The following is a 25,711-nucleotide window of genomic DNA, read 5'->3' as shown; positions in this document are numbered from 1 at the left end:
AAGCAAATCCTAACATCAGCTAAAGTAAAATACATATAAAAGTAAATTTTCAGCATAAGCGTAATTTTAAAATAATAGTTTACGAGATAGAATTCATCATAAAATTCACTTGTTTAAATATGCAATTCAGTGGTTCTTTTCTTATATTCAGTTATTCACAGATCAACATTATCAAATTCCAGAACATTTTCAGTGCTTCTGAAAGAAATCCATACCATTATCATTCATTCATCATTCCTCCTTCTGCTGCCCACTTTGAACCACTAATCTGCTTTTTGTCTGTGTGCATTTGCCTTTTCCAGACACTTCATGTAAATGACATATGACATGTGATCTTTTGTGTCTGGCTTCTTAGCATAATATTTTCAAGGTTTATCCATGTTATATCCATGTTATAGCAGTGCTTCATTCTTTTTTTGTGGTCAGTCACCTGTTAGATATCTAGACCACATTTTGTTAATTGATTCACCAACTGTCATTTGGATTGTACCATTGGGCTGTGAACATCTGTGTAAAAGTTTTTGTTTTGATATCCAGGATATATATTTTCAGTTTGGGGAGTGAAATTAGTGGATCATTTGACCTTCTGCAGAGTTTCTGAACTGTTTGCCAAAGTGGCTACACTGTTTTACATTCTGTCAGCTATGTATTTGTGCAGTTTCCAGTTCCTCCACATTCATGCCAACACTTGTTAGGTCTGTCTTTAATGAAACCCGTCCTAGTGGGTGTGCAGGAGTATTTCGTTGTGGTTTCGATTTGTATTTCCCCATGACTGACAATACTGAGCATCTTTTTATGTGCTTATTGGCTACTTGTGTATCTTGAAGAGCTGCTTTACCTTTTTTTTTTTTTTTTTTTTTTTGACAGGCAGAGTGGACAGTGAGAGAGAGAGAGACAGAGAGAAAGGTCTTCCTTTGCCGTTGGTTCACCCTCCAATGGCCGCCGCGGCCAGCGCGATGCGGCCGGCGCACCGCGCTGATCCGATGGCAGGAGCCAGGAGCCAGGTGCTTTTCCTGGTCTCCCATGGGGTGCAAGGCCCAAGCACTTGGGCCATCCTCCACTGCACTCCCTGGCCACAGCAGAGGGCTGGCCTGGAAGAGGGGCAACCGGGACAGAATCCGGCGCCCTGACCGGGACTAGAACCCGGTGTGCCGGCGCCGCTAGGCGGAGGATTAGCCTAGTGAGCCGCGGCGCCGGCCGAAGAGCTGCTTTACCTTTAAAGCTACATATTGATGGTTGGCTATTTAGAATGCTGTTGTATAGATTGTTACTCTTCCTTCATCTGAGAGAAAAGATTTTTCATCCATTAATTCAGATATTTTAGGCTATTGTTAAGGTTGTTTTACAAAACTACTACTAGATACAACACTCCCTTATGGAAAAATTATATAAGGGTACTTCAGAAAGTTTGTGGAAAATGGAATTACAGGTTAAGTTCATTTTGGTGTGAAAATTTTTTGAAATCCATATGCAAGAAAGGTCTTCAGAGGGTTCATGGAAAATGCGTAGTATGAAAAAAGCTATGTGTGGATTTCAAACATTTTTACACCAGAAGAAACTTCTATTTTAATTTAATTGTTAACAAACTTTATGAAGTGCCTTCCTGTTTTGCATTCTTGATTGTAATGTCTATGAAGACAAGCTATGATAGACAAATATAATAATTAGTAGACCCTGTTTAGTTTTTGTGTGTGTGTGTGTATGAATTTGTATCTCTAGGTTCAAAGAGTTATTAGCAAAAGTAAAATTTGCAGGTAGGGAACAAGTAGTTCGTCAAAACTTTGCTGTATTCTTTGTATTCATCTGAGAATACCAGATGATCTTGAGTTGGAAGAAAGAAAAGATTTATCATAAAGGCAAGGAAAGCTGGTACTGGACATAGTGCTTTGTATATCCAGGAGAAACCCCGACCATGGTAGATAAGAATGATTTTATCCTTGTGTGCCTTCTCTCCCAGCGTGGTACCATGAGACGGCGCTATGAAGACGATGGCATTTCAGATGATGAAATTGAAGGGAAAAGAACTTTTGATTTGGAAGAAAAACTCCACACCAACAAATATAATGCCAATTTTGTAACTTTTATGGAAGGAAAAGGTCAGTATCATTTTGGTTCAGATCTGCAGATCTGAAAATTGTAGTGCTGTCATCTGTGTAGTTGAAATATTCCTGTTGATGCTGTTGATCTGTTCTCCCTTGTTAGGCTCTTTACGTACCCCTCCCGTCCCTCTATCTACCTTATGAGTCGTTCTCTGCTACATTAAAAGCAATCTTATCTTTATTTATTCATTTATTTTAAAGATTTATTTATTTGAAAGAGTTACACAGAGAGAGAAGGAGAGGCAGAGAGAAAGAGAGGTCTTCCATCTGCTGGTTTACTCCCCAATTGCCCACAGTGGCCGTAGCTGCACTGATCTGAAGCCAGGAGCTTCCTCTGGGTCTTCCCATGCAGGTGCAGGGCCCCAAGGACTTGGGCCATCTTCCACTGCTTTCTCGGGCCATAGCAGAGAGCTGGATGGGAAGAGGAGCAGTCGGGACTTGAACCAGCAACCCATATGGAATGCTGGCAGTGCTGGTGGTGGCTTTACCCGCTATGCCACAGTGCCAGCCCCAGAAGCAATCCTTTATTAAGAAAGGAATGTTGTTTGAGTTTTTTTCTTAAAGGCCTTTGCCTACTCTCGTCCCTTGGTTTGGGTTTAATCAAAACTATCACAATAAAAACCTTTTTATGCATACTCACCCTACCCTTAGCAAAGTAGGCTTCTGTGTGTACAATTCTGCCTTGATCCTTGACAAACTAACAAGGATGTCACGTGTATTGTCATGGCCAGAATTAGTGTTTTTATCTGTTAAGACAAGGTAATAGTTTCTTCGTAGACTTTACATAGTGATACTTCCTGTTTAAGTTCTGACTTTTCTGTGAAAATACTCTGTTAGCAACCCCCCCCCCCCAACCTAGCTTCTAAGTGTACTCTGCCTGTTAAACGCTTTGTAATAGCATGTGTTTATTGTCTGCAAGAGCACAACCATCTTACTAACTTCTGACTTAGGCTCCTTTTTATGATCTTTTTATCTTTTTCCAATTATGCCGCTTGTTCTTCTAATAATTGTTTTCCTGTGGTCACAGATTTTAATGTAGAGTATATCCAGCGGGGTGGCTTGAGAGACCCTCTAATTTTCAAGAATTCTGATGGACTTGGAATAAAGTAAGTATTCTTGTCCTGGCTAGAGGTGGTTGCAGAATGGTCATGTTACATTCAGGAGTATGCACAAAGCAGTAGATATCTGAAGATAAATTTCTACTTCATTTAAAAAGTGTATGAGTTTCTTTTTTGGTTATGCAAATGATTTGTGTTAACAGGTAAATAGGAAAATAACAAATGAGCAAATTTGTCTTCTATCTGCCTCTCAGATAATCATTGTTAACGTTTTGTTATATATTGCTTTCCTATGTATGCATGTAAATATATGATAATTTTTACTTAGAAAATAATTTCAAGCCTAATGTCAAGATTGGTTGGTCTGGGGATTCTCAGACTTGTTGGTGTCACACTTTCCAGTATGCTCAGTGGTGTTTGTTTCCTAGGATGCCAGACCCAGACTTCACTGTGAATGATGTCAAAATGTGTGTGGGTAAGTCCCAAGTTTTCATTAAATCTCTGCCAGAGATTTAAGGCTTAGGAGCATTGAAGGATACACAATGGATAGAAACTTCTATTTTGTTAGCACCTGAGAATTTGTTCAAAGGGAGTTATAGAAGTTGTCTCAGTTAATATTTGGTAGACTAAGAACATTTGAATCTCTTTTTTTGTGTGTGTTTACCATTTTTTTCATTGTATGTCTTTCCCTTTCTCTGAAGAACTTGCCTACTAGAGGGCAACCTACCCAGGAAACTGAAAGCTTGTATATCTAGACCAAGAATGAAACTTTATTGATAACTGTGGTGATTCTTTTCATTTATCCTAAAAGCAGTGAGAAATTTCCAGGAAATCCTTGCCAGTGCTGTTTGGTAACTTGTGTACGGCTGTAATTTCGTAAGCTGAGAAGTAGATACATTAAAATTTCTCTTCATCCATGACTAGTTAAATTGTCTTTAATATGACTTTTATTTATTTAAAACTTAAGAAAAGAGGCCAGCGCCACAGCTCACTAGGCTAATCCTCTGCCTACAGAACTGGCACCCTGGGTTCTAGTCCCGGACGGGGCGCCGGATTCTGTCCTGGTTGCTCCTCTTCCAGTCCAGCTCTCTGCTGTGGCTCTGGAGGGCAGTGGTGCTTGGGTCCCTGCACCCCCATGGGAGATCGGGAGGAGGTGCCCGGCTCCTGGCTTCGGATCGGTGCAGCGTCGGCCATGGTGGCCATTGGGGGAGTGAACCAACGGAGGGAAGACCTTTCTCTCTGTCTCTCTCTCTCTCACTGTCTATAACTCTACCTGTAAAAAAAAAAAAAAAAAAAAGCTTAAGAAAAGAGCAAATTAGAATGATCTAATAAAGGAAGAAAACTTCCTGTGGTTAGTGAAGGTTTGGGTTAATTTCCTGCAATTGATGTCCATTGTGACTCCAGACACCCCAGGATCCTTAGGCCTCCAAAGATGGTCACTCTTCTGTCATTGACGAGGCAGTTAAGTGGAGTGAAGCCTTTCTGAAATGTTCCCGACAGATCACGAAACTGAAAGAGTCTGTGGACTCTCCAGACAGCGTCTGTTCTGTCCTCTGAACTAAGAAAGCTCCAGCACCGCGTCTTTGCTTCAGGAGTTACGTGCTGCAGTGCTATCTGTTGACCACTTGGGGGCCCTTGTTAAATCTGCTGAACTCTTCCGTTCATCCCAGAAGTGGAAGCCACAGAAAGCTCAGAGTAAAATTCTCGAATCCCTGTACTTTTCATCTGTTGTTTCTACGTTAGAGTCTAGCCATCTGCTTGTCATTGTGTGTTTCTCAGTACGTAGCACAGCTCCTGGAGTACAGTAGATGTTCTCCTGTCCTCCACATGGCAGAGACCTCTTCGGGCCACAGCATACCTTCCTGAACACTTAGAATCCATTGTTTGACTTCCCTTAGTGGACCTCCAGGGCAGTAATTCTCAGGGTCCAAATGTTGGTTAGACTTTCCTACAGTTTATAATCCATTAGTGACTTGCATCATTTCCTCTGTGATACTTGTTAATAGTGTAGGTTCCTGGAGCATATTCCAGGACTATGGCAGAACAGGAAGCATCAGGAACAAGTCTCCCTGCCTAAGCGGTAATGACACTGGCAGAAATCTGTCTGATGAAACTACTTTTGGTACTCTGTGGCGTCTGTTGAAAGCTTATAACTTCCAGGGGAAGGCCTGGCCAGGAAAGTGCAGCTAAGTCCATTTCAGATCTTAGTGCGGTGGTAGCTACCCATCTCCATGTCCTCCCTGTGTCGTTCAGCCAGGCTCATGGCAAGCAGCTGTGTATGTATTTTCTGGAACAACCTGTACACAGCTTTGGGAGGCCAGAATGGCCTGTCCGCCAGATACTGGGGGTCATAGGTGGCCTTTGTTACTGCACCTCCCCTTACTTGTTTCAAGCCCTTTCTCCCTGGCTGAAGTGATTTCCAAGGGCTGTAAAAGACTTGTGGCCTCACCCCTCTCTCAGATGCCCGAGATTAGGACGTTGACAAGCAGCTGCACGTATGGGGAAAACGAGAAAGTGACTGTGTTCCCACATAAAGGCAAAGGCTCAGAAAGACCTGAGAAGACTCCCATTATATGCCTCAAGTTGATTTCTTGGTACGGACAGCCTCCAGCTATTGGGGGGGGGGGGCGGTGGGTGGGAAGTAACAATACAGCAAATCCTGAGAAAGGGCAAGAATCTGATTTCTAGATTCTAATGTCCAGTACTCAACAAAAGGTCCAAGGGTATATGAAGAAATAAGAGAGATGGCCCATTCAAAGGGAAAAAACCACAAAACTGCCCCTGAAAGGACCTGATGTTAGATCTACTAGACAAAGATTTTTATTTTTATAAAGCTCTATTTATTTGAAAGAGCGAAAGAGGGAGAGAAAGAGACCTTCTGTCTGCTGGTTAACTCACCAAATGTCTGCAGCAGCCAGGGATAGGCCAGTCCGAAACCAGGAGCCAGGAATTCCATCCAGATTTCAACATGAGTGGCAGGGGCCAAGTACTTGCCATCATTAAGTTACATTAGCAGGAAGCTGGGTAAGAAGTGGGACAGCTGGGACTTGAACTCCCTTAAGGGATGCTGATGTTGCCAATGGAGGCTTAACCCATTGTACCACTGTGCTAGTCCTTAGACTTCAGACCAGTTCTCCTACAGATACTCAGAGAACGAAAGGAAAATGAAAGTCAATTAAAGAAGTGTTTGTCCTCTCCAAGACTTATGTTTAAATTTAATTATCATTGTAACAGTATTAAGGGTTGGGACCTCGGGGCCAGCCCTATGGCATAGCAGGTAAAGTCACCAGTGGGATGCCAGCATCCCATGTGAGTGCTTGTTCGAGTCCTGGTGACTCCACTTCTGATCCAGCCTGCAACACCAGCATTCCATATGGGTACTGGTTTATATCCCTGCTGTTCCTTTTCTGATCCAGCTTCCTGCTAACAGCCTGGGAAGGCAGTGGAAGGTGGCCCAAGTGCTTGGGCCCCTGCACTCACGTGGAAGACCTGGAAGAAGCTCCTGGCACCAGATTGGCCCAGCTCTGGCCACCGCAGCCATTTGAAGAGTGAACCAGTGGATGGAAGACCTTTCTGTGTCTCCCACTCTCTCTAACTCTGTCTCTCAAATAAATAAATAAATCTTTAAAAATAAATAAACTGTATTAGTTTTTTAAATCACATGGTAAATAAAAAGAAATTAACCAACCAATCATTGTTATAACAGTACTAGCTTTTGTAGTTGATCATATATTTATCTTTATTGGGATCTTTACTTCTTTAGTTTACTGCCTAGTGTACTCTTATCTTTTTTAAAAAAAAGATTTATTTATATTTGAAAGGCAGAGTTACTTAGAGGCAGAGACAGAGAGAGAGAGAGAGAGATATCTTCCATCCATGTGGGTACAGGAGCCGAAGGACTTGGGCCATCTTCTTACTGCTTCCCCAGGCCATTAGCAGAGAGCTGGATTGAAGTGGAGCAGCCAGGATTCGAACTGGCGCCCATAAGCGATGCTGGCCCTGCAGGTGGGGGCTTCACCTGCTACGCCACAGCGCCAGCCCCTTTTTATCTCATCTCACAGGACTCATTGGAGCATTTCTTGAAGGACATATCTAATATTAGGTAACAAATTCCCTTAACTGTTTATTTGGAAAAATATTAATTTCTCTCTTTTCTAAGGACACTTTTGCCAGTTATAGGATTCTTGGTTGAAAGTGTCATTCTCTAAGATTTATTTATTTACTGAATGGCAGAGTTGCAGAGTGGGAGTGACAGAGAGATCTTCCATCTTCTGGTTGACTCCCTGGAAACAGTGGCTAGGACTGGGCTGGGACGAAGTTGGGAGAACGGAACTCCACCCAGGTCTCTCATGTGGGTTTCAGGAACCCAGACATTTCTGGGCCATCTTCCACTGCTTTCTCAGGCACGTTAGCAGGGAGCTAGACTGGAAGCAGAGCAGCTGAGGCTTGAACCGCAACGTCCATGTGGTGTGCTGGTGGTACAAGCTGCAGATTGACTGGCAGAGCTGCAGTGACAGCCCCCATATCTGTCTGTCTGTCTACCTATTTACCTTTCTCTCTCTTTTAAAAAATTTATTTATTTGGGCCGGCGCCGCGGCTCACTAGGCTAATCCTCCGCCTTGCGGCGCCAGCACACCGGGTTCTAGTCCTGGTCGGGGCGCCGGATTCTGTCCCGGTTGCCCCTCTTCCAGGCCAGCTCTCTGTTGTGGCCCGGGAGTGCAGCGGAGGATGGCCCAAGTGCTTGGGCCCTGCACCCCATGGGAGACCAGGATAAGTACCTGGCTCCTGCCATCGGATCAGCGCGGTGCGCCGGGTGCAGTGCGCCGGCCGTGGCGACCATTGGAGGGTGAACCAATGGCAAAGGAAGACCTTTCTCTCTGTCTCTCTTTCTCACTGTCCACTCTGCTTGTCAAAAAAAAAAAAATTATTTATTTGAAAGGCAGGGTTACTGAGAAAAATAGGGACAGAGAGATTCTCTATCCACTGGCTTACTCCCTGAGTAGCTACAACAGCCAGAGCTGTCTGGTCCAAAGCCAGGAGCCAGGAACTTCTTCCAGGTCTCCCACATGGGTGCAGGGGCCCTTGCACTTGGGCCATTTTCTGCTGCTTTCCCAGGTGCACTAGCATGGAGTTGTTCAGAAGTAGAGCTGCTGGGACTCGAAGCAGCACCCATATGGGAATTCCGGGGTCACAGGTAGCGGTTTTACCCACTGTGCCACAGTGCTGACCCCTTTGTTTTTAAATACTCTGGATGTATTGGCTCAGTGGCTCCTACACTCCCAAAGTTTCTGATAAGAAAACTGCTTGCTATGGTTCGGATGTGCTTCTTCCTCCATGGGTTAACGTGTCAGATGCTTGGTCCTCAGTGCGGTAATGTGAGAGAGAAGGCCTAGTGGAGGGTAACTGGGTCACTGCCCTAAGAGAGGACCAGCCCGGTTGCTGTGGAACTCCCGTTGGTCCCATCAAGACAAAGTTATAAAAGAGCAGGACTGACCCCGGGATCACTTAATCACCCTATCTCACCATGTGTTCCCTCCTCTCTCACACTCCTGCCAAGAGGCCATCCATTGGCCCCACAGCATGCCACAGTTGCTTCAGCCTCTGGGGCCCTCCATCTTGGACTTTGAGCCTCCAAAGCTGTAAGTTAAGTAAACAGTTGTTTTGTTCCAGCAGCAACAACAAAATGCTAATATACTGCTCACAATCTTACTAAGATCCCTTTGTATGATCAGAGTCACTTCTCTAACACTTCCAAGTGGCTTTCTTTGCCTTTGGAAGTTTGATTATAACATGTCTCAGTTGTGGGTCTCTTCAAGTTCATCTTACCTAGGGTTCGTGGAGGTTTTCGGATGTTCATGTTTTTTATCAAATTTGGGAATTTTTCAGCCATTATTTCTTGAAATATTCTCTCTGCTCCTTTCTCTTTTTTCCTCTTGGTACTCATAAAATGCAAATCTTGGGCTGCTAGATGTCCCATATGTCCCCTTATGCTTAGTTTGTTTTGTACTTCTGTAACAGAATATCTGAGAGTGGGTAATTTATAGTGAACAGAAGTTTCTTGGCTTATAGTTCTGGAGGGTGGGAAACCCACTGTCAAGTAGTTAGCGCCTGGCAAAGGACATTTACTGCATGATGAGAGTGAGGGAGAAAGGCCTTTTAGTGCAAGGAGAACAGTGCTACTGTGGAGTCCTCTCAAAGGCCCCACCTCTCTCTCTCTCTCTTTTTTTTTTTTTTTTTTTTAAGATAAATTTATTTGAAAGACAAAGCTAGAGAGAAAGAGAAAGAGAAAGGGACAGAGAGATCTTCCATCTACTGGTGGTCATTCTTCTGGGGCTCCTATGTAGCTAAAGGGGCCATCTTGCACCTCTTTCCCAGGCTGTTAGCAGGGAGGTGGATTGGAAGAGGAGCAGCTGGGATATAAACCGGTACCCATATGGGATGCTGGTGTTGCAGGCCGAGGCTTAACCTACTGTGTCACAATCTCAACCCTGATTGTATTTTTTTAATTGATTCGTTTATTTGAGAGAGTTGCAGACAGAGAGAGGGAGAGACAGAGAGAAAGGTCTTCCATCCACTGGTTTGCTCCCCAAATGATTGTAATGGCTGGAGCTGGAGCTGGGCTGATCTGAAGCCAGGAACCAGGAGCACCTTCTGGGCCTCCCATGTGGGTGGCAGGGGCCCAGCCCATAAAAGAGAGCTGGATCAGAAGAGGAGCAGGCCGGTGCCATGGCTCAATAGGCTAATCCTCCACCTGTGGTGCCGGCACACCGGGTTCTAGTCCCAGTCGGGGCGCCGGATTCTGTCCCAGTTGTCCCTCTTCCAGTCCAGCTCTCTGCTATGGCCCGGGAGTGCAGTGGAGGATGGCCCGAGTACTTGGGCCCTGCACCCCATGGGAGACCAGGAGAAGCACCTGGCTCCTGCCTTCGGATCAGCGCGGTACGCTGGCCGCAGCGCACCAGCCGCAGCGGCCATTGGAGGGTGAACCAACGGCAAAGGAAGACCTTTCTCTCTGTCTCTCTCACTGTCCACTCTGCCTGTCAAAAAAAAAAAAAAAAAAAAAAAAAAAAGAAGAAGAAGAAGAAGAAAAAAAAAAAAAGGAAGAGGAGCAGCCAGGATACAAGCCAGAACACATACGGGATGTTGGCACTACAGGCAGTGATTGGCAATAATTACTTTGAGGTCGGCGCCGCGGCTCAGTAGGCTAATCCTCCGCCTGCAGCGCCGGCACCCCGGGTTCTAGTCCCGGTCGGGGCGCTGGATTCTGTCCCAGTTGCTCCTCTTCCAGTCCAGCTCTCTGCTGTGGCCCGGGAAGGCAGTGGAGGATGGCCCAAGTGCTTTGGCCCTGCACCCCCATGAGAGACCAGGAGGAAGCACCTGGCTCCTGGCTTCGGATCGGCACAGCACCGGCCCTAGTGGCCACTTGGGGGATGAACCAATGGAAGGAAGACCTTTCTGTCTGTCTCTCTCTCTCACTGTCCAACTCTGCCTGTCCAAAAAAATTACTTTGAAATAGCTTGTAGAGAGAATTTTAAATCTTGCCAAAATGGGTCAATGCCTGAGGTGACAGATATGCCAGTTAATCTGATCTGGTCATTATACATTGTATGCATGTATTTAATGTCATATTCTACCCCATGAATACATACTACAATTATTGTATCAATTAGAAATAAAAAGAAATGTCAACTTACGGCTGATTTTCCAGTTTTTTGAATTTACATGTTTTTGTTTCTTGAATAACTAGTGATTGTCACAGTGCAGTGAACAAATGATTACAATAATCCATTTGTGTTTTTGCTAGTCCAGTTCTTCTCAGCCTCACGTAGAATTTTATTCCTCCAATGCCAGTTTATGTCCCAGAAAGAAGGAAGCCCTCTTGTCATGTACACTTTGTGAATACAGCTTGTTGTGCGGGAGCCAGGACTGCGCAGTGAAAGTGTCTGGACTCAGACCCCAGTTCCAGTAGTCACTTAGCTGTGTGACCTGGGGCAAGTGCTTCAGGGAAAAGTATGTAACACAAAGTCTGCACATACTGAAATCCCGGTAAATGTTAGTCACTGCTGTGACTGTCATTGTATATAATGATATACATATCATTATTTTCTAAATAGTCTACATACACAGAGTACTTAATGCTCTGTAAGCATTGGGAGGTTACAACTTTGCTTTTATTTTGCTCTATACTCTTAAAGCATTTACTTTTAAGTTTTTATTATGACTAAATACAGGTAACATAAAATTTGTCATTGTAGTCATTTTAAAGTATTGTTACACATTAGGTAACTTTCCAATCAACAGTGGGCTGCATATACAGTGGTGGGTCCACAGAAATATATCGCCTACTGATGCTGTAGCCCCATTGCATAGCAGAATGGACAAATTCAAATGGCATCTAGTGTTCATTTATTCAAATCGTGGAACAGATTAAGTCTCCCTTCAAACCTGCATCAAAGCAGATAGAGCTCCATTGATAAGAGCCTTGTCTCTATAGGTAGGTTGCCTAAGCTCTTGTCTTGCAACTTACCTAATACCTGTTTTTCATGTATGGAATGGAGATTAGGACTTGGCATTTAGAATTGTCAGGATTAGATGAGATATTACATAAAAGATTCAACAGCTGATGGTGTAACAAACATACCAGAAGGAATCATTGTTATTTTTAAAATTACCACCTTTTCAATTCTCTGGAATTTGATTATGATTGTCCATCTCAAGTGAGAACTCTCTCCTTGTCTATTACTGATACCTTACATAAGAACGGACAGTTTATTTTCTCCCACTTGTGTTTCATGTTCTTATGCAAGTATTTAAAAATACTAGTGGCTCAGTAGAAGTAATCAATGTGTCTTTCGTGGTAGGGAGTCGCCGCATGGTGGATGTCATGGATGTGAACACACAGAAGGGCATTGAGATGACCATGGCCCAGTGGACTCGCTACTACGAGACCCCAGAAGAGGAGCGAGAGAAGCTCTATAATGTCATCAGCCTAGAGTTCAGCCACACCAGGCTAGAAAACATGGTGCAGAGGCCCTCCACGGTTAGTCTAACCATTTTCTCAATTTGTCAGTGTCACCAAAAGGGCTGTTTTTAATACTGGAAGACTTAGGCTTTTTGTACATATTAAGATTAACCTGAAGGTAAGCAAGACTATTTGATATGAATAACATGTATTTTTAGGAGACTCTTCATTTTTCAAAATCACTTAACTTTGTATAGGAGGGGGCCATTCTGATTAGCATCACCATTGACCTAATCATGGGCTTGGGCCTTTGCGTGTAATGGAGAGGAGTCTTACCTCAGTTGATGAGATGCGTATTGATGGGAAGTTTGCTTAGAACCGGTGAGCGTTAATGAAATGATTTCTCAAGTAGGATTGGTAGGTGATTAGTAGTACTGGGTGACAACCTATTCTAAGGGAAAATTAGTGTTTTTGTTTTGGTATTTTGTCTTCCTGAAGACAGATTTTAATGTAACCATCTCTTGGTAAAGTGTGTGTCTGTATCATGTTGAGAGCACATTTCCCTGAGACGGCGTGGCTTCACTTTGGAATATACCTAGTCTTTCTTTTTGGTTCATTTTATTTATTTGAAAGGCAGAATGATAGAGAGGAAGAGGCAGAGAGAGAGAGTTAGCAGCTTTCAGTTCTCTCATCAACGACTGCAAGGAAGCCAGGAGCCCAGAGCTCCATCCAGGTCTCCCACATGAGTGGCAGGGGCCCAAATACGGGGCCATCTTCTACTGCTTTTCTAGGCACAATAACAGGGAGCTGGACTGGAAGCAGAGCAGCTGGGGCTTGAACTGGTCCTCTGATATGGGATGCCTGTGTTATTGCTTACCCTGCTGCACCACAACACCAGCCCCTACACTGTCGTTTTCAACCATTTTTATCCATTGAATTCCTGATTCTGAACTTGATTGATTCAAGCATTCTACATAGTACTGTAGGTCTTGGAATGTTCTTGTCATTTTATTGAAGTCAAGGTCTCAGTGTTTTATCCTGTCTCCACTGAAATTACCCTAATTATACCATTTGATTTCAGAGTTGAAATGTGGTGACTGCTTGAACTGCATCCTGGTCTCCCACATGGGTGGCAGGGGCCACATGTTAGCGCCACCGTCTGGTGGTTTCTGAGGCGCATCATGAGGAGCGGGGTTGGAAGCAGAGCAGCTGGAACTTGAATCAGCACTCCCATATGAGATGCTGGCATCTTAAATGGTGGCTTAAGCCACTGTAACAAAACACCCACCCCAATGAAAAAACAAGTTTTAAGTAAATGATTCATTAAGAGAATGATGTAAGAATGCAACCTTGTTTATAAATATTATTTCCTTAATATTCCTACAATTTTAATTCAAAAATAATGATTATAGCTATAAATATAAAATGACCTGGATCATACATTTCCATTATTAAGATTTAGAAATATGTGAGTATTTACACATGACACCTTCTTTGTAGCATCTTGAATTTATTCATTTTATCCCCAATTTTAATGATAAAGCAGCTTTATCAGTTTATAAAAATTAATAAGAATAGAACCTATGAAATAGATTAGAGATAGAAAATTAACTGGAGGGCTGAAGCAACAATGCAGCAGTGTGTTTCAGGGACCTAAAGCTTGGCCAGAAAGATTGAGTGACCTTTAACCAAGGTTACCGTTTAAAAAGCAAGCAGGCTTTTTATGACCTGGCTATGTAAGCAATGCCATGCTGATTCTACTGATATTTTCCCCATTATACATACCTTCAGTTACTTAAGTATTTTCCAGTATATCTCCTTAATGCATTTTAAAACACTAACTTTATTGAGGTCAAATTGACAAGCAGTAGGTGCACACACTCATTTTAGAAATAAAATATAGTTCAGTGAGTTTTAATAAATATTTACTCATGTTGAATTCCACCACAGTCAAAATGCAGACCATTTCATACTGTTGCTTCCTTTTTTTTTTTTTTTTTTTTAAGACTTATATATGTATTTCAAAGAGTTAGAGAATCTTCCATCTACTGGTTCACTCTCCTAATGCCTGCAGTAGGCAGGGCTGGGCCAGGCTGAAACCAGAAGCTTTTTCCCAGTCTCCCACATGGTACAGGTCCTCAAGCACTTGGATCGTCTTCTGTTGCTTTCCCAGGTGCATAAACTGGGAGCTAAATTTGAAGTGGAGCAGCCAGGACTGAAATGGTGTTCCTATGGGATGCCAGCGCTGCAGATGGCAGCTTTAACCCACGAACCGCAGTGCTGGGCCCCTATTGTTGCTTCTTAAACCTAGAGTTACATAATCTCTTGATGACTGTGGTCTTCACCACCTTCAAAGTTTGCTTAACAGTTTATCAAATGCCCATGGCATGCTAAAAAATCGAATATGTGCTAGAGACAGAGTGAAAAATCATTCTTGTCCTCAAAATGCTTAGAGACTCATAGGGAAGAAAGATAAGAAACTAGGCATTTTATTTTATTTAAAAGATTTATTTATTTATTTATTTATTTATCTGAAAGTCAGAGTTACACAGAGAGAGGTCTTCATCTGCTGGTTCACTCTCTAATTGGCCGCAACAGCCAGAACTGCACCAATCTGAAGCCAGGAGCCAGGAGCTTCCTCCTAGTCTCCCATATGGGTGCAGGACACAAGGACTTGGGCCATCCTCCTGCTTTCCCGGGCCATAGCAGAGAGCTGGATCACAAGTGGAGCAGCCAGGACTCGAACTGGCACCCATATGGGATGCTGGCACTGCAGGCGGCAGCTTTACCCACTGTGCCACAGTGCTGGTCCCAGAAACTAGGCATTTTAATAAACTACAATATGGTAAGTGCTTCAAAAGTAAATAAATACAGAAAGGTATGGGGGCATATAAGAAGAAACTACGTAATCTAAACTGGAGAATTAGGGGAAGCTCTTGGAAGGAAATGATATCTAAATTTGATATGAAATAAATAATGAAGCAGGGGCCAGTACTGCAATGTAGCAGTTAAAGACCCGGTTGCTTGGGGCCAGCACTGTGGTGTAGCAGGTAAGGCTGCTGCCTGCAGTGCCAGCTTCCCATGTGGGTGCCAGTTTGAGTCCCGGCTGCTCCACTTCCAATCCAGCTCTCTGTTATGGCCTGGGAAAGCAATGGAGGATGACCCAAGTCCTTGGGTCCCTGTACCCGTGTGGGAGACCAGGAAGAAGTTCTTTGCTCCTGGCTTCAGATTGGCCCAGCTCCGGCCATTGCAGCCATTTGAGGAGTGAACCAGCGGATGGAAGATCTCACTCGCACTCTCCCTTTCTGTGCCTCCGTAACTCTGCCTTTCAAATAAATTAATTAATCTTTAAATGGACAAGTTGTGCTTTAAAAAAAAATAATACTGAGGCATACAGAGGGAGACTAGAATTGCAGGCCTAAAGGACAGCATGTGTAGAAATAGGGCTTTGGGGATCAGTGTTGTGGAGTAGCCAGTTAGGTTGCCATTTGCAATGTTGGCATCCCCTATCAGAGTGCTGGTTCAAGTGCTGGCTGTTCCACTTCTGAACTAGCTCCCTGCTTCTGTGCTTGGGAAAGCAGTGGAAAATGACCCAAGTACTTGGGTTCCTACCACCCATGTGGGAGACCCGGATAGAGCTCTGGGGTCCTGGCTTCGTCCTGGCCCAGCCCTGGCTGTTGTGGCCATTTGGGGAGTGAACCAGCAGATGGAAGATCTCTTTGTCTCTTCCCTCTCTCTTCTCACTCTGCTTTTCAAATAAATAAGTCTTAAAAAAAAAAAAAAAAAAAAAAAAGGAAGGAAAGGAGGTAGGGGAGGTATGAGGGAGTGAGGTGGATAGCTGGTACGTGCCGGTTTTGGTAGCTGGCATGAAGTGTTCTGTGCTGAGATGTGAAGGATTTTTTGTTGCTGTTACTCTAGCGGTGACTGAGAGGTAGAAAAACTCACTTGGCAGCTACTGTGTCCACATTTGTTTTGTGAAAAGGAAATTTGTGGGGGTGAGTTGTTTTCGCATGTATTAATATTGGGTCCTAGTTACTGGGCTCCTTGCCAGTTTGGCCCTGGTTTTGGTGCAGAACATGTTGAAGCTGGTGGCTATCCTTGCTGGAGACTTGCTCCCATACGGATCAGGATCCATAGCAAGGAGCCTATCCAGACGCTGAACATTAACCCAAGAAGCAAAGTACAGACGCATCACCACACATTCTCTGGGTAGTCACGTGATACGTGAACTACCAAAGAAAGGGAGGAGAGAATGGCTGTGTTCCAGTCCTTTCTTTCCCTGTCCAGACTGAGAACATACAGTCTATGGAGCAAATATATTATTATTCTGTTAAAGACTTTTCCAAATGACAACAAGGTGATGAGAGACGCAGGTATCTACAGTAAGGAACAGAAAGTAGATTGCATTTGAAAGAAAAGGGTGTTTGGTACTCATTCAGTGCTCAAGGCCCAGTCGATGCTTGGTTAGAACTGTCTGCTCTGAGCAGGAATTCTCTGAAAAGCAGCAGCAGCTTAACCTTAAGTATTGGTCCTCTTGCTTGTTTTCTTCCGTGTCATTGATATCCTGTCCACTCTCCCACAGTTAACACCTGGGTTTCCACGGGATATCTGCACATGTTGTTTGTCTAGATACACTGATCAAATCCACAAGTGTGTTTATGGCTGTATACTAATGCTAGATATTGGAGGCATGTCCTGATTCGTGGTTGTGTGGCTGTCACTCTTGATCTACCGAAGGCTCTCAAGGAGTTCAGTGATTGGGTACAGACAGTGGGAGGCGTGCTATGATTCACTGTAAGATGTTGAAATAAACTTAATTGCTTTTGATCTCATTTCTTTCAGCAGATAATATTTAAAACAGAATATTAAACTCTGATAACATTACTTCAAAAATTGTAGCAGGTATTTGCATGTAATCCTCACAGCATCCCTTGGAAATAATTACCTTCATTTTACAGATGAATTCCAAAGCGTCACATGATTTCGAGAAGACCTGACGAACCTGGGGCTCTGATTTCTAACCTAGCAGTTTCTGTAGTATGTTGCCCAAGAAAGACTGTAAATCCAGGCTGGATTTTTCTTTTCTTTTCTTTTTTTTCTTTTCTTTTTTTTTTTTTTTTTTAAGATTTTTATTTATTTGAGAGGTAGAGCTACAGACAGTGAGAAGGAGAGACAGAGATCTTCCCTCCGCTGGTTCACTCCCCAGATGGCCGCAACGGCCTGAGCTGCACCATTCCGAAGCCAGGAGCCAGGTGCTTCTTCCGGGTTTCCCACGTGGGTGCAGAGGCCCAAGCATGTGAGCCATCTTCTACTGCTTTCCCAGGACGCAGCACCAGCACCCATATGGGATGCTGGCGCCACAGGCGGAGGATTAACCTACTGCGCCATGGTTCCGGCCCTTCTTTTCTTTGTATTTTGTCTTTTTTTTTTTTTTTTTTTTTTGGCAGAGTTATAGACAGAAAGAGGGAGACAGAGAGAAAGGTCCTCCTTCCTTTGGTTCACTCCCCAAATGGCCACCATGGCCGGCGCTGTGCTGATCAGGAGCCAGGTGCCCCCTCCTGGTCTCCCATGTGGGTGCAGGCTCCAAGCACCTGGCCATCCTCCACTGCCTTCCCAGGCCATAACAGAGCTGGACTGGAAGAGGAGCAGCTGGGACTAGAACCCGGCACCTATATGTGATGCCGGCGCCGCAGGGGGAGGATTAACCAAGTGAGCCACGGCGCTGGCCCCGTATTTTGTCTTTTTTATTATTTTTTTTAAACATTTGGTATCTTAGCTACACTTTTACAGTGCTGAGTTTACAGGTACCGTCCAGAAAGTACCTTTTATTGGATCAAAAAAAAAAAAAAAATACAGCAAATTATGCCATTGTTGACAGAGCAGAGAATTCTTGGTTGGACACTACTATGTCACTTGATGACTCCACTTGAGTCAGTGCTGTCTTTGTGTTGCTAGAACCATTGGCCTTTATTCTCATGTAATAATTATTTCTAGAATGTTTTCCTAGTAACTAAGGTTCACCAACAGCTTGCCTTAATTTGCTTTTGATTAAATTGTAGCATTTTTGTGGCTCACTAGGCTAATCCTCTGCCTGCGGTGCTGGTACTTTGGGTTCTAGTCCCGGTTGGGGTGCTGGTTCTGTCCTGGTTGCTCCTCTTCCAGTCCAGCTCTCTGCTGTGGCCCAGGAAGGCAGTGGAGGATGGCCCAAGTGCTTGGGCCCTGCACCCGCATGGGAGACTAGGAGGAGGCACCTGGCTCCTGGCTTCAGATCGGCGCGGCACGCCAGCCATAGCAGCCATTTGGGGAGTGAACCAATGGAAGGAAGACCTTTCTGTCTGTCTCTCTCTCTCACGGTCTAACTCTGCCTGTCACACACACACACACACACAAAAGTAAATTGTAGTATTTTGGTGTATATTTCAAGGAATTCTATTTTTCTTTTAAAATTCCTCTTTAATCCCAGCCCTTCTCTTGGATCTAAATGTTTCCTGTGTTTTTTGTTAAAGGTGGATTTCATTGACTGGGTAGACAACATGTGGCCAAGGCATTTAAAAGAAAGTCAGACTGAATCTACAAATGCCATCTTGGAGATGCAGTACCCTAAAGTGCAGAAGTAAGTGACTCACCCTGCAGTTCCTCACTGTGCTGGGGGAAGACTCCCTCAAGAGCTCTCCTCTCTGTCCTGAATGATCCAAAAGAAGACTTGCTTTTAGAGAGTAGACTTCACAGTTCTAAGAGGAGTATGTGAGAGAGAACCACAGCATGTGGTCTCATGGTTAAAGGGGAAGGACCATTCTTTTTGTAATGTGATGTGAAATTGCGTTCCCGCCACCTGCTGGGAGCTGTTTAGGTGGAAGGTTGGGGGTGTACACAAAAGCAGAGTGTGACATTATGGTAAGGCATGCCCTCTTTCGTTAGTACACTAATGCTCCTGCTTTTCTTTGGGTCAGGTACTGTCTAATGAGTGTTCGAGGCTGCTATACTGACTTCCATGTGGACTTTGGTGGTACCTCTGTTTGGTATCACATCCATCAAGGGGGAAAGGTATGGTCATGGCTGTGATGGGTTTGAGCTAGGAAGCTGGTTATGTGGCTTTGCTCAGTTCATGTATACTTACTGTACTCTGGAAATGAATTTGTGAGGAACTTGTCCCTCTTCCAGTTAGAGAAAACTGAAGATTAAGATGACCTTGGCCAAGAGTGAGCAGTTTCATATTCATCCAGTCTGCTGTGATTACACCACTGTCAGCACAGTACCTAGTAAACCTCAGCGGTCTTGTCTCTAGACTCCCAAAGCAGAGTTCTTCAAGGCAAGGTTAAGGAAGTGATTTTAGGAGGACAAGATAATTTCTGAACCTGTAAGATCAAATCCACGTTCATATGGACTTGATTTTTATTTGTAATTATTTAGTTGTGGTAAACACATGGAAGTGTAGTGATGAAGTAGAAGGAGACGTACCAGATTTTGAATAGATTCACAATGGAATCAGCAAATTAGGATCCAAACCAACTTTCCCTGTACAGAGACATTGATCTGAAGTGTGACCAAAGGAAGCCTTTAGCCCTTTTGCAGATGTAAATGGGCTTTGAGAGATTATCCCCATTCAGCAAGGATTGCATGACAGCTTGTCAGAGCTTCTGAATGCTATGTGTGAATGGAAATCTGGAAATAGTATCAGAGGTTTATAGAATTACACTTTATCGCCCTTTGTTTCTTTTGGAAGTGAATGCATTTTTTTTTAAAGATTTATTTATTTTATTTGAAATACAGAGTTAGAGAGAGAGAGAGACCGAAAGACAGGTCTTCCATCTGCTAGTTCACTCCCCAGATGGCCACAACAGCTGGAGCTGCACCGATCTGAAGCCAGGAGCTTCTTCCGGATCTCCCACATGGGTACAGGGGTCCAAGGACTTGGGCCATCTTCCACTGCTTTCCCAGGCCATAGCAGAGAGCTGGATCGGAAGAGGAGCAGCTGGGACTAGAACTAGCACCCATATGGGATGCTGGCACTTCGGACTAGGGCTTTAACCCACTGCGCCACATTGCCGGCCCCTGAAGTGAATGCGTTTCTGAGAGGAAACAGTAATCTTTAAAGATTTATTTCTTTGTTTGAAAGACAGAGTTACAAGGAAAGGAGGAGAAACAGAAATTTTCCATCCACTGGTTCGCTCCGTAAATGGCCTTAATGGCCTGGCTGGGCCTGGCCAAAGCCAGGAGCCAGGAACCAGTACCTCCGTCTAGGTTTCCCACATGGATGGCAGGGGCCCAGGCACTTGGGCCACCTTCTGCTTTCACAGGCCAACAGCAGGGAGATTGGAAGTGGAGCTACTAGGACTCGAACCAGCACTCCTGTGGGATGCTGGCACTGTTTTTTATATATTTTAAAAGGCAGAGAGAACATGGTCTTCCATTTGCTGGTTCACTCCCCAAATGGCTGCAGTGGCCAGGACTGGTCTAGGCTCAAGCCAGGAGCTGGAACTCCATCTAACTCTCCCACATGAGTGGCAGGGGCCGAAGTACTTGGACCATCTCTGCTGTTTTCCTAGGCTCATTAATAAGGAACTGGATTAGAAGTGGAGCAGCCAGGGCTGATGCTGTGGCATAGTAAGTTAAGCCTCTGCGGTGCTGACATCCCATGTGGGTACCAGGTTGAGTCCTGGCTGCTCCGCTTCTGATCCAGCTCACTGCTAATGGCCTTGGAAAGCAGCAAAGGACAGCCCAAGTGCTTGGGCCTCTGCACCCACGTGGGAGACCCTGAAGAAGCTCCTGGCTCCTGGCTTCGGATCAGCCCAGCTCCGGTGTTGCAACCATTTGGGGAGTGAACCAGTGGATGGAAGAGCTCTCTGTCTGTCTGTCTGTAACTCCGCCTCTCAAATAAATAAAACTTCAGAAAAAAAAAAATGGGGCCGGTGGCATAGTGGATAAGGCCACAGCCTGCAGTGCCAGAATCTCATATGGGTACTGTAAGTACCCGCTGTTCCACTTCCAATCCAGCTGTATGCTATGGCCTGGGAAATCAATAGATGGCCCAAGTGCTTGGGTCACTGTACCCATGTGGGAGACCTGGAAGAAGCTCCTGGCTCCTAGCACCTGGCTTTAGATCTGCCCAGTTCTGGCTGTTGCGGCCATTTGGGGAGTGATCTAGCAGATGGAAGACGCCTTTCTCTGTCTCTGTCTCTCTGTAACTCTGCCTTTCAAATAAATAAGTCTTGAAAAAAAAGGAAGAAAACAGACAGGAGGGACACTTCAGCCAGAATGACCACACTAAATGTAAACACAGTAAATGCTTAATTAAACCAACTGTTTCCAGTGGCTGGCTGCTGCCTGCCACGCCAGCATTCACATTGGCATGAGTTCAAGTGCTGGCTGCTATGCTTCCGGTCCAGCTCCCTGCTGTGGCCTGGGGAAGCAGGGGAGACGGCCCCTGTCCCCCATGCAGGAGATGGGGATGGAGTTTCTGGCTCCTGACCTTGGCCTGGTCCAGTCCCAGTTTGTTGTTGCCATTTGCAAGAGTGAACCAGCAGATGGAGAATCTCTCTGTGTCTCTTCCTCTTGGTAATTCTGCCTTTCAAATAAATAAATAAGTGGAAAAAAAAAAAAAAAAACACAGATGGCCAGGACTCAAACCGGCACTCCAATATGGATTGCCAACATGGTCAGCAGCGGTGTAACTCACTGTGCTGAAATGCTAACCTCAGTTAATCCATGTTAGTGCTGTCTTAAAAGTTTTATCTTACTGGTTTTAGTGACTACTCTGAAATAAAGCAACTGGAGTTGGTCTCTCAGAGACATTATATGGATCTAACTCACTGTGCTGCTTAGGTCTCCAAGGCCTCTAGACAGCCAGAGGCATCTTAGGCACTGCCTAGCTAGCAGGATGGGTGTCCTCTGCTCTCAGTCTCAGCTGTGTTCTGGGTTCTAGATTCAAACTCCAGGGAGGCCCTAATGCCACTTGGTCAAGTGAAGGATGAGGAAGATTTGCTTTCTTGGGCTCTCTGAATTTCCCAGTCTAGTTCTGTAGGCTAGGAGAATTGCTTTCCTCTCTAACCTGGTGGTCTTCACTCACGTACCTGTTCATCAGTTGAGGGAGACGACTGGGTCATGTCAATGGCTATTAACAGACTGAAGTTTTTTAACTCACAGGTCTTCTGGCTCATCCCCCCTACAGCCCACAACCTGGAGCTGTACGAGAATTGGCTGCTGTCAGGGAAACAGGGAGACATCTTTCTGGGTGACCGGGTATCAGATTGCCAGCGCATTGAGCTCAAGCAGGGCTATACCTTCGTCATTCCTTCAGGTGAGCGAGATGGTACAAGAAGGGTGCCAGCCACTTTTTATTACAGAAAATAGTTGATGGATTATTGCCGACAGTGGTTATGATGCTAGGGTGGCAAACAATGGTGTCCTTTTCTGTCATTATGGAGCAGGTACTGAAGATATATTTTTTTAAAAAACTTTTAAAGGCAGTACTTTTCCATTAAAGGTATGTCAGAATTGCCAGTAGGGTCAGATCTACATGTTTGGTTCCCACATGAGTTCTAGTAACTCAGAATCTCTACAGAGAAGGCCTGCTCTGCAGGTGATATATCACCCCTGGTGAGGAACTACTGGCTCTTCTAGAGAAAGGCTTTGAAGGCTAGATTGTGGATTCATTATTTCTTTTTTAAATCAAGTCACTAGTTCCAAAATAAGTGCTTGTAAAGAACAAGGGTTTGGGGGCCAGCATTGTGGTGTAGCAGGTTAAGCTGCCACCTGTGGTGCCAGCATTCCATAGGGGCATCAGTTCAAGTCTTGTCTGCTCCACTTAAGATCCAGCTCCCTGCTGATGCACTGGGAAAGCAGCATAAGATGGCTGAAGTACTTGGGTCCCTGTACCCACATGGGAGACCTGGATGAAGCTCCTGTCTCCTGCCTTCTGATGGGCCCAGCCCTGGCCATTGCATCCATGTGGGGCATGAACCAGCAGATGGAAGATCTCTCTGTCTGTCTCTCCTTCTCTCTCTGTAGCTCTGCCTTTCAAATAATTAAATAAATCTTGGCGCCGGCACCGTAGCAGAGTGGGTAAAACTGCTTGCTGCCTACAACACTGGCATCCCATATGGATGCCGGTTCCAGTCCTGGTTGCTCCACTTCTGATCCAGCTCCTTGCTGATGCACCTGGGAAAGCAGCAGAAGATGATTCAAGTATTGGGCCCCTGCACCCATGTAGGAGACCCAGAAGAACCTCCTGGCTCCTGGCTTCAGCCTGGCTCAGCACTGGCCATTGCAGACACTGGGGGAGTAAACTAGCAGATAGAAATTTTGTCTCTGTCTCCCTCTCTCTCTAACTCTGCCCTTCAAATAAACAAATTTTTAAAATTTAAAAAAATAAAAAAGCAAGCTGTTTATGCCCTAACTTAGCCCATATGAGATGCTGGCATCACATGTGGCAACTACGCCACAATGCCGGGCTCTGTTCTAATCATTTTACATTTTACATGCATTTAACACTTCCCTGACAACCAGTTTACTTTATCCTGGAGGAAATTGAGACTTTGAGAGGTTAAGTAACTTGACCAGACAGAGAAGCAGAGTGAGAGTAAACGCTGTGATACTGGATCTTGGGCTGGTTTCTGAGGAAGCCACGTTGTGTGTGTGCTCTGAACGCCTGCCCTTTATGCCCTCTCTTCCAGGCTGGATTCATGCCGTGTATACTCCTACAGACACGTTAGTATTTGGAGGCAACTTTCTGCATAGCTTCAACATCCCTATGCAGCTAAAAATATACAACATTGAAGATCGGACACGGGTTTGTATTTTTTGTTACATTTGGATGCAAAGAGGTTTACTCCTTTTAAGACAGATATTACAAGAGATTCATGGACAGTTGTCAAAACTTCAACTTTTCTTAAAAACTTTCTTATTAAAATGCAATGTTCATATTTTGGGAGCACAGAGAAAAATTTTAACAGAACTAACATACTTGGTTTTGGTATTCCAGTTGTTTGAGGCTCTTGGTATCTTGGGTTCTTGTAGGGCCGGATATAGATAGCTGTTGACCTCTGGAGCCATGCTTTTCATTTTTAGGATTATAGAATAATTTGTTGTAACGGGAGTTGTAAACTCAAGTCTCACAACTTTAAATTTATGTAGAGGTCTCTTTGATTACTGCCTAACACTTGAATCAACTCTCTTTAATATATAAATCTGCATATCATCTCTGTCAACAGGGGTTCCATGAGCAAACTAAACCCTACAGCCTTGTGTGTCTTTATTTTCTCGGTTTTCCCTAGGATGGTCCATGCTGGCTGGTACCATTCTAGATGCAGAGGGAAAAAGTTAATTCATTGCATCCACTGGATACCTTAAGGCAAGAGTTGGCAAAATTTTTCTATAAAGGACCATATAGTGAATAATTTAGGTTTTATGAGTTATTCATTATCTGTTAAAAGTACTTAATCCTGCTTTGTTTTATGAAATACTTAAGTGAATGAGTATGGCTCAAATAAAATATAATTTTATTTATGGACACTGAAATTTGACTTTTATACAATTTCAGCATGCCATAAGATATTCTTTAGTTGTTTTTCAACCACTGTAAAATGTGAAAAACACTACTGCTTTGCAGGCTTTCCAAAAACAGACACAGACCAAATCTACGAGCTGCTGTTTTGCCTACTCGTGACTTAGGGAATTAAGGCTTAATTTTTCAGTAGAACCCTGGTTGTTAAGGACTGGATTATGTGTGATGCAAGCTATAAGTCGTGTTGATGTTAAGTAGCAATTAATATTTGTAGGTTGTGATATTCACAATTTACCCTCAAGTAGTATAGCAAAATAACAACAGGAATTGTGAACAGATTAACAAATGTGGGGCATTGTCAGCAGTTGGAGAATCTCAGAGATGGGTATAGAAATTTCTGTTCATGGTTCTGTTGTTGAAACTTTCTGGGTAAATACAAAGGTATTAAAAGTTTTAAATAGCAATTAGTGAAGAATTTGTATTTTGTGAGGAATAGTTGTCGACCTGTTTGCTATGAATGTGATCACTTAGCCATTCTGGTGCATTTGTCATAGGAGCTATATATTGCTTCATGCCCAAGATGGATATTATTGTTGGCATTATAGGAACTGCTTAATTATAGTATAATTAAGAAAGAAAGCAGTGTTGTCTCAATAAATGGTGTAAATTTGAATTTCTGCTTGTTAAGAGTAATGAAATTCTGAAAATTTTAAGTATAAGTTTCAAGTTATATATGTAAAATTTGGTAAAAATGTTAGAAAGGAGAAAACCTATATAATTCATAATAAAATATTCTTATTTAATTCAATTATTTGAAGAGGTAATAGCACCCATCTGTTCTAAGATTCACTCTGAAAATTACTTTTTAGAATGCATTCCCTTTCTGTGACTAAAATTGGCTGTTATACCCAGGGCTTAATTGGTTTGGTTTCAGGGAAGAAAGGGAAAATATATATTCAATAGCATCAGTAAAATGAGCACCTTATCTCTGCATGAAAAGTTTCCTGTAAACTTCCTGTAATCACTGATATTTATTTATTCATTTATTAGTCTTAATTTATCAGAAAATGTCAAATTCCATATATCTAACCAT

At 43.8% G+C, this 25,711-nt stretch overlaps 1 protein-coding gene across 5 annotated transcripts in view; it reads left to right on the top strand.

Moving 5' to 3' along the window:
- The window catches only part of KDM2A (lysine demethylase 2A), a 132,527-nt gene that overhangs the window by 72,622 nt on the left and 34,194 nt on the right, over window positions 1–25,711 (top strand). For 4 of the 5 annotated variants that reach the window (XM_070067682.1, XM_051826502.2, XM_051826510.2 and 1 more), the window contains 8 exons: window positions 1,958–2,096; window positions 3,127–3,205; window positions 3,586–3,632; window positions 12,016–12,194; window positions 18,623–18,729; window positions 19,067–19,160; window positions 22,260–22,413; window positions 23,789–23,904. In XM_070067682.1, the coding sequence (XP_069923783.1) occupies window positions 1,958–2,096; window positions 3,127–3,205; window positions 3,586–3,632; window positions 12,016–12,194; window positions 18,623–18,729; window positions 19,067–19,160; window positions 22,260–22,413; window positions 23,789–23,904 (915 nt within the window). Of the gene's footprint in view, window positions 1–1,957; window positions 2,097–3,126; window positions 3,206–3,585; window positions 3,633–11,005; window positions 11,165–12,015; window positions 12,195–18,622; window positions 18,730–19,066; window positions 19,161–22,259; window positions 22,414–23,788; window positions 23,905–25,711 lie in introns of those variants that run through there. The other variant, XM_051826522.2, reaches the window with a different exon arrangement.

This window comes from Oryctolagus cuniculus, chromosome 1 (assembly GCF_964237555.1).
Source record: "Oryctolagus cuniculus chromosome 1, mOryCun1.1, whole genome shotgun sequence".
NCBI lineage: Eukaryota > Metazoa > Chordata > Mammalia > Lagomorpha > Leporidae > Oryctolagus > Oryctolagus cuniculus.
This window is presented reverse-complemented; position numbering and strand designations above follow the sequence as displayed.